The sequence below is a fragment of the Thermobia domestica genome, chromosome 12, assembly GCF_964235325.1.
Source record: "Thermobia domestica chromosome 12, izTheDome1.hap1.1, whole genome shotgun sequence".
Classification (NCBI taxonomy): Eukaryota; Metazoa; Arthropoda; class Insecta; order Zygentoma; family Lepismatidae; genus Thermobia; species Thermobia domestica.
This window is the reverse complement of record NC_137465.1, coordinates 7,028,692-7,043,868: the sequence shown is the minus strand read 5'-3', so window position 1 is coordinate 7,043,868 and position 15,177 is coordinate 7,028,692. Positions and strand designations below refer to the sequence as shown.

The 15,177-nt window shown below is 31.5% G+C and overlaps 1 protein-coding gene across 5 annotated transcripts in view; it reads left to right on the top strand.

Moving 5' to 3' along the window:
* unc-13 (protein unc13 homolog) overlaps positions 1-15,177 on the top strand; it is a 529,021-nt gene that overhangs the window by 428,415 nt on the left and 85,429 nt on the right. For all 5 annotated transcript variants that reach the window (XM_081733417.1, XM_081733414.1, XM_081733413.1 and 2 more), the window contains exons 10-12: positions 8,685-8,811; positions 9,910-10,029; positions 12,844-13,043. In XM_081733417.1, the coding sequence (XP_081589543.1) occupies positions 8,685-8,811; positions 9,910-10,029; positions 12,844-13,043 (447 nt within the window). The remainder of the gene's footprint in view (positions 1-8,684; positions 8,812-9,909; positions 10,030-12,843; positions 13,044-15,177) is intronic.

Here is a 15,177-nt window from a genome sequence, read left to right as displayed (position 1 = left end):
TAATAGGTTCTTAAAATTAAACTTAAACTTTAAAATGTAAGTGTAAAGGATATTATCGTATTCGTCTGAATATATAAAAATTTTTAACATAACATAACCTCAAGTTTTTCAGATGATTTTAGAGAAGAAATAAAAATAAGAAATAAAAAATATATATAAAGCTAAATGTGTATGATACCTTCGTCCATTAATCAAGTCGAGGGGTAGCAACTGCACAGTACGAAAATTTTACATAACATTATTGTTATTAAAATAATAATAATAATAATAATAATAATAATAATAATAATAATAATAATAATAATAATAATAATAATAATAATAATAATAATAATAATAATAATAAATGATTGCAGTTATCTACGTTAAACCTAAAACGCAAAAACTTTTGTAAGTACATATTAAGTGTGTTTCTTTTTAGTCTTTATTTTTTAAAATTTCAATCCCCTAACTTTTTTTTTTTTTAGTATAATTTTAAATATTACTTATAGCATATTGTGTAGTCACTGTAATATGGTCTAGTGAAACAATCATGCCTATTTCTATTGTTTAGAGACCAATAATCGCACGCAAATAAAAGATCCTCAAATGAGTATAATCGAAGAGTTCAAAGCAAGAAGCAGACGCGTACTAAATATTGATTATGTACAAATAATATGTTAAATGAAACATATGTCTTAATGTAAAAGTTGGCCACAATGTTCCGTTTCCCCTGAAAGTAACATAAAACTACTAAATATACGCAAATAACTACACAGAAAGAACTGAATGACATGAACAACAATACTTTCGAGAAGTTTTATTGAGATAGGAAACATTAAGTGGGGAGGACGTGACAAGATGGCGAACGTGAAATCAAACTATTATATAACGTAGCGAATATATGTTGCCATATTTATTATTTAGTGTAGTTAATTATCTCAATATACAATATTAAGTGATCTGAAGTTCACCTACATACCCAGAAACTGAAGTGGAAGTGGGGAGGGTGTAAAAGTGAAGTTGTGAAACCCAAAACTGTGAGGATTCCTAATAGTGACTGCATAAGCCTAACAGGAATCCTGAATTTTGCAATCGGGTGAGATCTCAGCAATACTTTTACGTTCTTATGTGCATGTTGATTTGGTATTTATGATGGCAATAGTTTAATTTCCTTTTAGTGTTTAGGGTTAAGAGTTTAAGTGACATTGATTGTGTATTTTAAGTGTATAATCTGTAATTCTTGTAAGTAATTATTAAGATGGCGGATAACCAATTTAATGATACTATGAACTTAGAACCAACAAACTCCAAAGACAAAGAAATATCCGACAATTCATCAGAAATGGAAATTACTGATAATGCAAATAACAAAACCATTTCAAAGCTAAAAAAAGTAAGTTTAGACAAGAAAGAATATAATGAGATGGATCATTTAAAGTCTTATGGTGATTTTGTAAATACAAACACTTCTTTAGAAAATCGTTACACGGAAGAACATGTAGCACCTTATTATGTTTTCATAAAATCGAATCAAGAGGATCTGGGAACGAAACATGTAATGGCAATTAGCCGTAAACTCTATTTAGCTTCAGTAGAAGGTATTACTACTTTCAAAAAAATCGGAAAAAATTTATTAAAAGTCTCTTTTAATTCTGCGAAAGCAGCAAATGCTTTTCTAACTCACCCAATATTAAAATCACAAAATTGGATGGCATATATACCAAATTTTGCAATTTATACAACGGGGGTAGTAAAAGAGGTTGATCCGGAAGTACCGGTAGAGGAACTACTACAAGAAATAGTTTCTGATGTTCCAATAATCTCAATTAAACGCATATACAGGTCACATGAAGGTGAAAAAATCCCAACTTCTACAATAATAATAACTTTCAATTCGCAACAACTACCACTCCACATTAAAGTTTTCTTCTTAAGATTGCAAGTGGAAACGTATATACCGGCTATAAGACAATGTCATTTGTGCCTACGATACGGTCACACTTCCCGTACTTGTAAAGCTAAAAATTCCATTTGCAAAACTTGTGCTCAATCTCATGCATCATCACAATGCTCTAATGTAATAAAATGTTTTCACTGTGGTCTACCGCACGAAGCGGATAATGTTGAGTGTCCGGAAAGGGCTCGTCAAAAACAAATCATGTCAATAATGGCTACACAACATATTTCATTCAATGAAGCAAATATGCAAGTTGGTAAATTAAATTCAGATTCAAGGAAATGGAATGCAAGTAATATAACTATCAAAGCATCGGAAAATGTCATCATCCACTCTCAGAACAGAGCTTCAGCTCAAACAATACAAAATAAAGATACAAATGCTGTAAACATTCCAAACTACAGAAAAAAACCTAAACTGACTGAACAAGAAACTCCTCCCTGGAAAAGGAGGAAAAGTACGGAAGAAACTAGTGGTAAATTTACTGGTAATAATGGGAAATACTGTGAACGCAAGGGTTACGATTTTTCATCAGCTAGTACGAGCGGACAATTTGAATCAGTGGTAACTGCTTATAGAAACAGACATACAATGATGGATCAAAATCCTCAACAATTGTGTGAATTGAAATGTATTACTAACGATAATAACCCACGTTGCCAAGAAAAATTCCCTTTGTATGTAACTCAAAATCAATGCAATCCTACGTCCTTTGAGCAATGTTTGAATACAGCAGTGGTTCCAATTCAAAAATCAAGTAAATATAATTCTCAAAAATCTACGGAAAATTCGGAAAAGAAAACCGATATAGATTCGGTAAACTCAAAAACATTATTTGCAATTAAACAGTTACTAGGTAACATACTAATGTCCTTAAATTGTAATGTAACAACTGAACATATGGAACAATTATCGCAGCAATTTTATCTGCTATTCAATTCAATACTTTCAAACTAATTCACGTGCCGGTAAAAAAAAAAAAAGGTTTTTTTTTTTTTTAATTTAATTATGGAGCATAAACAAAGTTTGAAAATTCTACAGTGGAACTGTCAGAGTATTTACAATAAAAAATATGCAATTCTACATTTAATAAAATATTTTTCTCCGGACATCTTACTTTTACAGGAAACTTGGGCAAAACCAAAATTTTCTTTGAAATTACATAACTACATTATCATTGAACACTTAAGGGATGATGGATATGGTGGTTTAGCTACATGTATCAAGAAAAATATTCCTTTTCGTACTTTCAATATAGCTTTAAGTAATACATATAGTGATATACAAATAACTGGTTTTGAGATAAATAATACTAAATTTGTTAATATTTATATACCGCCTGATATTACACCGCAACCACAATTCTGGAAAGAACTGTTAATAAATAACAAGATTGATTATTTGATGGGAGATTGTAACACCCAATCCTTAGTATGGGGAGCATCCAAAGGGAATACTGCTGGTAAAATACTTAACCAAACCTTAACTGAATATCCTTATCTTTGTCTAAATGATGGTACTGCAACTCGTATTACTATGGAAGGTAATAGTGTTCCTGACATAACTATCTGTAGAATTCAATATTACATTTTAACACACTGGTCTGTCTACTTTGATCCATTAGGAAGTGACCATCGCCCTATTCTGACGATCACTCACCCATTTCTAGAAAAAGTATCTTCTAATCAGAATTCAAATAACAATGATTTCACATCCAAAATAAATAAAATTAGTAAAGAAATTAATTGGAATAAGTATCAACATTTTATTTCAGAAAACTTAAATAAATCTAATAATTACAATTACTCGATATCTAAGTTAAACCAAATATTAACGCAAGCTGTAGCGAGATCAAAAAATGAAGAATTGATACAGAGTCACAAACTGAAAAATTCCTTTAAGTCTATACCACAAGCCAAACCTAGTTGGTGGAACCGTGAAGCACAACAAGCAATTAATAAAAGAAAAGCGGCTTTTTTGCAATTTATTAGTACAAAAACTCCTCAAGACTTTAGACTTTATCTCAATAGTAAGGCAGTAACAAAAATCATCTTAAATAAAATTAAAAGAAAGCACTGGAAAGAATTTTGTGACAATTTATCATTTCAAACGCCTAGAATGAAAATTTGGAAATTTTTACATTCCCAACTTATTAAAAACTCTATAAAATCTGTAACAAGTACTTGGAATTCAACAAAAAACGATTGGATACATCAATTTCATGCTATGTTAACTCCTGATTTTGTTAATTCAAATAATTTAATAATAACTAACTTACAAAATAAGCAAGAACTTAATGATGATGAGCTTTTTAAATTAGAAGAATTGGAAGTGGTGTTTAAAACTACCAAGAAGAACACCTCTCCAGGTATAGATGGATTTCAATACTTCCATTACATAAACCTACCGTTAGAAGCAAAAAGAATATTCCTAAATTCTTTAAATTCAGTTTGGAAAACAGGTAACATACCTGAAATATGGAAAAAATCGATCATCGTGCCAATTCTTAAACCTAATAAACCAAGTCATATTGCTACAAACTATAGACCAATAGCTCTACTCTCTTGCAGCCTTAAAATTTTCGAACAACTGATGTTAAATCGTTTACAATGGTACATAGAGTATAATCACTTGTTACCAGACAATATCACAGGATTTCGTAAAAGTAGCTCAACTTTTGACTCTATCGGCCCTCTGATTATTGATATATGGAGAGCTTTCCAACAAAAGAAATATCTTATTTTGATTAGTGTGGATTTTCAAAAAGCTTATGACTCTATAAATCTAAATTTATTAATTTCCAAATTATCTAAACTACATATTCCGCAACAGTTCATATTACTTATTTACAATTTATTATATGATAGACATGTACATATTAAGTTGAACAATTCTTATTCAAAATCTAGACGTACCTCTACTGGTCTGTTACAAGGTAGTAAACTAAGTCCAACTCTTTTTAATCTCTTCATGTTAGATCTTATTAATGTGTTGAATAAAACTACAAATACTTTCTTATATGCTGATGACCTGGTTACATACGAAATAGTGGAAAATCTAAAAATTGGAGTAGAAAAAATGCAACACAATATGCAAAATATACACCAATGGAGTTTTAAAAATGGATTGGATATAAATTGGGAAAAATCATCATTTACAATTTTCACAAAGAAACGTATAAAAATTTTACCACAAATAAGAATTAATGGCAAACAACTAAAATTTATGAAACATTGGAAATATTTAGGACTTAATCTTGATACTACCTTATCCTGGAAGTCGCATCTTCAATATTTAACCAAAGAAGCAACTAAATATCATAATATATTGAAAAGTTTGAGTGCCAAAAAATGGGGTATACAACCTCATGTGTTGAATATGATTAATCAACAAACATTAACAGCTAGAATTTTATATGGTTCCATGTTTTATAACACTAATTATACAATGTTTTACACAAAAATTCAACAAATTCATTATGATGTGATTAAGACAATATTATCTCAACCAGCTTTTTGTCCAAGGAATGCTATCTTAGAAGCTACAATGAATGTACCGATAGAAATAAAAATATTCCAACAGACGGCAAATTTTTTACTTTCTCGGATGGCAAAAACTTCTTCAATTATAATTAAAAAACTAGGAAACATGGATATTATAAATCAAAGTAAAAAACTTCCTTATCAAAAATCATTGCCATGGATCTATACTGTTTTTAAGAACATAAAAGAATTACAAAATAGCATAGCAAAAGCTCCAAGTATACCAGCATACTTATTCAACTACAATATAAACTTAATAAAAATTCCAGCTGTAATTCCACAATATATACAATATCATAAATTTGAAAATTTACATAATATATATAAAAATATTTGGCAATTTTAAATAGATTCTCTTCCTAAAGAATATATACTTATATTTACTGATGCATCAAAACAAAAAAATAAACAAGTCGGCGCAGCCTTATTGATTCCGCAATTATGTATACAGAAACTATACAAACTACCTTGTAACATGTCTGTATTTGAAGGCGAAGCCTTCGCCATAAGACAAGCATTTTTACTTATCAAAAAACTCAATCTTAAACATGCATGTATATGTACGGATGCTTTGAGTGTTATTACTGCACTGAATAATACAAGATGGAATATTCAAACTTCTTGGAATATTTTATTAATTAAAAAATTATTTCAATCATTACAATCCAATGAATTCAATACTATTTTAATGTACACCAAAGCTCATGTAAACATAGAATATAATGAATCAGTAGACCAATTAAGTAAAGCTGCAGCTAATTCAGGCATCAAAACTAACATACAAATTCCTTACTATAATTTCAAAAATATTATCAAAAACAAAATAGAAACATTAACTACCCAATGGAAAAAGAAAAATAGAGAAGGTCCTGGCAAGTACTACTGGAGATTAGCGGATAATTTGGAACTTAACAATTGGAAAGTATTAAGTATGTGGTCCAGATCGAAAATTGTGCTATTTTACCGAATAATATTCAACACAGCTTTAACTCCAAAAAAAACTGTTCTGTATAAGGAAAAAAGATACAAATATTTGTTGGTGCGGAAAAGAAATTGGCAATCTAAATCATTTAATATTCTACTGTGAACTATTACAGAACAAAAGAAAAGAGTTTATAATACATGTATTGAATAGCTTCTACACGTTCCCAATCACAGTTGAAATGATAATCACCTCAAGAAATTGGATACTTATTAAAAGACTCTTACAGTTTATACAGGACAATAACTTAAATCTATAAATATAAATAAATAAATAAAATGAAATGATGTATAAGGTGTTACATAGATATATCTAAATCACTTCAAATACTTGGAAAGTCTGGGAAATAACTATTGCCACTACAATCAATTTGTAACAGCATGATCATGAGAATTTGAAGAACTAACTTGCACGTTTCAACAACAACAACAACAACAAAAAAAAAACCGTTTAAACTCCCAGTTTTTTTCCTCTAGCATTCAAATGTGTTACAATATAATTAATACAATCCTATTTTGGACATTTATAGGGAACAGGCCATTTGAATCTATGTTTGGGCCAAACTACACGGCATTTTACAGATGCCAAATGGAATGGAATGGAATGGAACATTAAGTGTCCAAAGGATCAGTCTGTCGACCGTCATTCTCATGACAAAGGATAATACGCTGCCAGGTTCTGTGCGACATTTTGCGGAGCATTGCAGGGTTACTTGAATGAAAGCTTGCTTCACAGCGTCTGTCAGTTCGGCAGTGGTATCGTAATGGTTTTGTGCAACGATGTCCTTTATGAACACCCATAGCGCATTATCACAGGTGGTGAGGCCTGGGCTTCGTGATAGCCAGACAAGTGGTTCAAGCAGATCCAAACTATCACAAGCAATCCAACGCCCAGGAAAGACTTCCGTAAGGTATTTCTGTACGGCGAGGGCATATAATTCTGTGCTCTTCCAAGAGAGAAACAAACCAGTTCTGCAACATGTCCAGATATCGCTGGTTATTCACAACACCGTCGAAGAAGAACAGCTCAAACACACGTCTGCTCTCCACGTCTGTCAATAACATCACATGCAGGGAATTCTTTCCAACTCTTCATAAAAGAGTGGATTGTCCTTGGACCAAAAGACCACATTGCATGCGCGAGAACTTCTGTAAATTACACACTTATCGGTTGAAATTACTTTGCCGCGCTTTGGTATTGTGTCGAATGTCTGAAGGAGTTCCGCACATGCCTCTACTCTCCAATCCATTTCTGTGTCCAATAATTCTTGCACGGGGTAAGTCGATATGAGTGCAGGCCTAAGTCTTGTATCATGTGCTTTTGCATAGTCGACCGGGTATATTCAGTTCCAGAGATCACTTACGCGTCGACTTCTACAGTGATCTCTCCACGGACGCCACGACGAAACGACATGTTTCTGCTCGTGTTGACAGTGTGCCACTTCTTTCCTTATCCTTCACACTTCCTGTGGCGAATAGTTTCCGTTCCCATAGTAAAAGTGTTTGTTTCGGGAGAGGATCTCGTCGAAACCTTGTCCGAAAGTCTGAAAGCACTTCTGCTAGTGTCTTACCTGTGTGGTTTCTTTCATGATCCAACAATTTGCAATAACACGTTCTTCAATATTGTAACTGGAAGTATCAATAATCATTCACACAATCTGAAACAATGGAAAACCTTACATTAGCATCATAAAGGGGTAAAGAGAAAACTTACATTAGCATTTATCAAAAGGTAACGGGACTTCGTGGTCACTCTGTATGTAAAAAATTTTATACTAAAATACATCATTTTGTTTATTATATATGTCTTATAATATCAATTGGACCATTTCTTGTGTTGTATTATGTCTTTTAAAATTTCAGAAGAGTATTTATTTGGATAATTCAATTTAGTTATTTAGTTATTACAAGTAATAATTCGAATTTACTATTGGAGCTCCTCCGTGGCTAAGCGGTTAGCGTACGCGCCTTTGGCGTGGGAGGCCCGGGTTCGATTCCCGGCGGGAGCTCATGTGGTTCGGATTCCACGTTAATCAGTAGGTCCACGTCTCATATAGCCTCGCTGCTGAAAGGGACGCTAAACTAAAATCAACTCAACAACTCGAATTTACTATTAACCGTTCAATTCCTAGGTCAATGTAATAAGTTATTAGTCTACTATGTCTTTCATAGTCTTATTTTAGCCACAAGTGATCATTACGTTTCCTTTTTATTCTCTTCAGTGAATGTCACAACTCATCAGACAGAATCAAAGTCAGAGTGTGGGATGAAGATAATGATTTAAAATCAAAATTAAGACAAAAATTAACCAGGGAATCCGATGACTTTCTTGGCCAAACTATCATTGAAGTAAGTACATAACACAAAGTCTCGAACGTATTTTCTTATTGTATTTTAATTGCAATGATTGTGTTAAATAATTAATTAATTTATTTATTTCATAAGAATAACACAACTGAATTAATATCCAGTTATAGTGTCATGTACATAATTATTTAACATACACTATTATACATACATTAGTACACATACGCAAATATACGTCGTTTAATTATGTAGAAGTTATTGCCTGAAAATTGTTTTGAACTTGTTTTTGGACATACTAAATACATCTACTACATGAAATCTAATCATTTCGTTATATGAATCACTCAGTCATATTATATAGGAGACTTATATAATATGTTAATACTTGCTTTTCCACAATAGAATGTCCCAGTATTTGCTGTTCTAGTCTTACCTGTTGGGACACGTAATAACACTTCTGAAACTAATTCTGGACAGTCAATTTTACCGTTTAATAATTGTAAGAGCAATAGATCAAATACTTATCTCTATTTTTCTAACGTTTGAAAACTATAATTCGTTACTAAATCTTCGTAGGGGAATACTTTGGGTAGAAATCGGTTTTCTTGTAAGCACGCATTTTTTAAAAATTTAAACCGTATATTTTCTATTGTATCAGAGTATTTAGTGACATTTAGTGTCCAAACAGTACAATAATATTCTAGTTGTTATTCACATACGAAAAATATAACCTTATAAATGTTGATTCTTTGTAGAAATCCTGTCGTATCCTATAAATTAAACCTAGGTTTCTATATGCACTACTCGCTCTTGTGTCAATGTGTCGAGCAAATGTTAATTTGCTATCAAATATAACTCCTAAATCTTTGATAGTATTTGAGGTAGATAAGGAAGTTCCACTTATTATATATAGGTAAAGTTAATTGGATTTTCTTTCCTTGTGCAAGATACAGTTTTACATTTGGATACATTCAGTACTAATTTATGCTTATCACACCATATTTGAACTCTCTGTAAGATATTATCTATCACGGTAAGATATCATTGAAAGATTCAAGCGTGCAATAAAAATACATTTTATGGTTGTGAATGCATTGTATTAATCTATATGTATTCTATTAATAACTTGTTTCTTTGTAGGTACGAACTCTGTCTGGTGAGATGGACGTCTGGTACAATCTCGAAAAGCGAACCGATAAGTCTGCAGTTTCTGGTGCTATTCGCCTTCACATTAGTGTTGAGATTAAGGGAGAAGAAAAGGTGAGATTGTTGAAAATTTAGTCCAATTAACACAGAAGAAGTTCTACTTCTACTTCATTAGTAAAAATTTAATTCACATTTAATTGCTTTACAAGAATTATTGTGTGTAAGAAAGATTTTTTAAAGATCTCTTCTATTAATTAGGGTTAATAAATCACATTTAAATAACTAATTAACTAACTCTATGGCCTATGGAACCCGGAGGTTCAATGCCGCGTTCACAAAAGCTCTCCATTGACTTCTACCCTTAGCCAACTGGATCCAGTTTCTATTTTGTGTTCCTGTTTCCGAGAGATCCAACTTAGTAGTGTCCTCCCATCTACGAGTAGGTCTTCCTAATGGTCGTTTTCCGATTGGACTTCCAGTTAAAACTTTGAAAGCGTTTCTACTTTTTTCCATTCTGGCTACATGACCTGCTCACCTCAACCTCCTAGATTTGATGACCCTAACAATGTTTGGTAAACGACATAAATTATGTAGTTCCTCGTTATGAAGCTTAAACCATTCACTATTCCCGTTTCTCTTGGGTCCGAATATTCGTCTTAGAATCTTGTTCTCAAACACTTTCAGTCTGTGTTCTTCCTTCATTATAAGCGACCATGTTTCGCAACTGTACAGCACAACAGAACATGATTATCGTTCTAGCTTTGTATTTTGAAGATCTCGGATTCCAATCTTGAGGGAGGTTATTCTGACTGGGATGTATCGAAGGCTTTTCAGTGTCTTTAGTATATACCTCCGGCTGATTCCTCTCCGAAAGTTCCTTTCCATATATCATTGCTAATGTTCCCACTGGAAAAGATCTTTAGGAGATCATCTGGACCTTTAAATAAATATAGTTTAAATACAGAAAATGTTATGTAGAACTTGGCAGTATATTAAAAGATGTACTACATCCACTATTTTACCATTTTTAAACTCATTTTATAGTTAGAAATTATTTCTTAATGAAAATTTAAAATGATCTACACGTATTTTTAAAATGCAAAACTCGACTCAAAAGACCACAAAAATAATTAAAATATGAAAAAGTTACAAAAGAAAGAAAGAAAAAAGATATAATATAAAATTGATAGGAAAGTATAAATAGGTATAAAAATAAAATGTCGGTAAAAATGGTATAAATATAAAAGTAAATTACACTCATACCAAAGGTCACATACTATGAAGTAATAGTAATGCATTGAACACATACAATCGTAGAAATATTATTTTAAAGTTTGCTAATAAATTTCTATATTAAACTTATTACTGAGAACTAATACGCCTTCTTATGACCATCAAAATATTATTGTATTTAGTACCTGACCCTAAGGATTAATATGTAGCAGCTGTTCATTCTAATTTTGGAATTACTTATAATTATATATATATATATATATATATATATATATATATATATATATATATATATATATATAATAATCTGATCAAAGCCAACACTTATTACTAATTTACATTGTAGTTTCGGCAATGTAATATTTCCTTCATCAGACACATTATAGAAATTCAATCTAAGGCTATAGCCTACATGTAAAGACCTCAATTTTTAATTCAAAATTTGGTAAGTAAAAAAAATTACCTTATAAAAATTAAAGAAAGAATCTTATTGGTTGTTGGATTTGACCTCCCATTTTACTTGAAAATTTGTAAGCTGTAGCCTTGTATTGCATGTTTATAACGCTTCTAATGAAGGCAATGATGTGTTGCCGAACCTGTAAACACAGATTAGTAGTAATAAGCGTTTGCTTTAGTTAGATATTAATTTTAATTTAAGTTAATATGTGGTATTCGCTAAATTCTTTCCATTTAAATTTTTGAGTTCATTTTCTCTAACCACTTTCTTACCTTCAGAGTCTGACACTAAAAGTAATACAAAATTTACCATTTTTTGCTTGTTTTTAATAAGTGATAAAAGATAATGAAATGCAACTTACCACGATCATAGATAATGTTATTCTACAACACAAAATATGAACCTGAAGAATTTTCAGTGTTGCTATCCACAGAAATAACAATCTTACCAGAATAACATTTCCCCCAAAATCTAAGTTAAGGTAGCGACTAGAGGAACGAACTTAGCTGCATTTGATTACGTATAATGTTGTTTTGGTATCCTATCAGCTACTTTTCAAAATAACATTATTATTTAATTTTAATAACTGCATATTAAAACTTTTTTGCTATTACAAACTAAATACAACTATTATTTAAAAAGTAGTTCACAGGATTCCAAGACAACCTGATATGAAATCAAATGCAGTTGAGTTTGTTCCTCTATCGCTGCCTTAACTTAGATTTTAGGGGAAATGTCATTCTGGCAACACTGTAATATCTATGGATGGCAACACTGAGAGGTTCATATTTTCTGTTGTAGAATAACATTATCTATGATTGTGGTAAGTTGCATTTCATTATTTCCTTTTCACTTATGAAAAACAAGCAAAAGAAAAATGATAAATTTTGTATTATTTTTAGTATGTCAGGCTCTTAATGAACATTCACATGTTGGTCTAATAGGATGAGTGCAAGTTTACATATTTTGTGATATAACGTTTTAGCTCCGTTTTCTAAAGTGAAATCCGTGGTTTTTGAACCTCTTAATTCATTTCCACATCGAAGAGGTTATAAATATATTCGTAGAGGATTCAGTTAACTCATTCTACCCGTCCTTACCAACACTCGTAATAGTAATTAAAGAAACTCAAACAGATTTCGAGACAATAATAAATATATCCTTACCGGTTAGGTAATGTCTATAAATTACAAGAACATACATAGTTGCACTTCTATTTACCTTTCTTTCTTTATTAGGTTGCTCCATACCATGTTCAATACACGTGTTTACACGAGAATCTGTTCCATTCATTATGTGAAAACAATGGAGGAATGGTGAACCTACCCCAAGCGAAAGGGGACGACGCGTGGAAGGTCTACTTCGACGAGGCGGCGGAAGAAATTGTAGACGAATTTGCCATGCGCTACGGCATTGAATCCATTTATCAAGCAATGACGTAAGTAAAAATTTATTCACAACTACTTATGTGGTATGTTCTAATTATTGTTTATATATTCTTTTACATACACTTTTCTCTTATATTTGTATATCTTTAATTACTATTTACTTTCTTTATCTGGCTAAGTTGGTAAAACAAGATCAAGACAAAAATAAGGTCAAGATAAAAAACAAAGATATAGAAATAACATTGCTATATTTTATATGTTGGAAAACAACATTGCCTAATGGTTAGAGCGTCCGCGTGGTCCCGGGTTTGATTCCCGGAGTGAGGCAAACTGGGGAGTCACGTGGAAACAAGACGTGACGGCCATTAGGTCTACCAAGCTCCTGGTGCGCCTGTTACAGACAGAGCGTCGAAGCGCGTTGACCACATGCTCGCTACTAATCTGGACGTAGTTCAGCCGATCGCTAACAGATGGCGCTGGAGTAGACTTAGGCTCAGAAATGGTTCATTACGCCAACTGGTTTGGGTTTTGGTATTTTGTATGCTAGTGATATGGCACCATAACTGATTAACCAGCAAAATAAACAGATAGTCCATTCTTTCTAATGGAGAATTGAATCGACCAATGAAAAATTCTAAAACAAACAATATATCAACCATGATACCTAAAGCAAACCTCCTAATAATATGACAACTTTGTCATTACTCGTACTTTATTCCATTTCTTTGTTCAAAACAACGTATACAACTTCCATTAAGGAACATTAAAAAATTATTAAAACGCATACACACATACACATAAAGTTACAATGATTTTACATTGAACAATCTGCATATAAGTAAACAATAAATTATCACTGTGTATTACGAAAAGTGATTATATTTAGAAAGAAATATAAGTAAAAAAAAAAAAAAAAAAAGCTAGTACTCACCGCACATACATCAAAGACGGGGAACTCATGCAGATATCTGAAACTTATAAATTTTTAGGATTAAAATTGGATTCTAAGTTAACATAGGATGAACATGTGAATGATTTGTTGAGGAAACTAAGCGCGAGACGTAAACTTAGTAAGATTCTAACTCCGGAAACATTTGAAAACAACTTATTTTGGCCTGATCCAGTCAATTTTATCGTACGGAAGCAATTTCTGCAGTAATACCTGCCATGCGATAAAAGTATTTACAATGCAGAAGAAAGTGTTACGAACAATGTTATCAGTTCCGTTTCATATACCAAGTAGACCACTGTTTCAGAAACTTAAAATATTACCATTGTCGTGTATGTACATTCTGGAAACAACATCATTCATACATATGAATAAAAGAAACTTCCAACTCAATTCGGACCTACACCAATATAACACTAAAACAACCAATAATATTCATATATAAAATTTCCGTTTAACATAAACTCAAAATTCCATATAGGAATAAAACTTTTTAATAAATTGCCAGATTGTGTCAAACAAAGCCAAACTTCCACTTTAAAAGACACTTTTAGTTGTTGTTACATAAACATCTTTTCTATAATTTAGAGAAATACTGTCAGTCTGATCTTTCTGTATAATATCAATATAAGATTTACTTGAATGTAGAAACACATAGAACAAGGTACAATTATTTTTGTAAATATACTTTTAGTTTAATATTATTGTTACGTATATATTTTGAATGTATAATATTTATACTATTAATTCTAGTACTGTAATAATGTATATCTTGAAGCCATGAACCCAGTGTTCTTAAGGAGGAAAATGAAATAAATAAATAAACCAAAGAATTCCTTTAAGTAGCGATTTCGGAAAACTCTGTTTCCATCTTCAGCTTAAAACAATTCGAAGTGAATTTAAAACATGGAAAAGAAATGAGGATGGATAAAAAATGGTAAAAAATGGATTAAAACATGAAAATGATAAAAAATGGAAAAAGTGGATTAAAAGGAAATAAATATATATTTAAAGTACACAACTTCTTGTCACAAAGAGGACAACGCATATTACTGGCCATTCATTGATCACTGTTCACTGTTGTCCGCTGTTTTTTGTGTTTTCTTCCAGCCGGAGGAAAGATGTATAAAAAGATCACCTTTAATTTAGACAAAGGAAACGTAAATGCAACTTGGAGTGATCTTCCGAAAAAAAAGGAATTTTTCCGAAATCCGGAAAGTGAAATTTCCGGAATT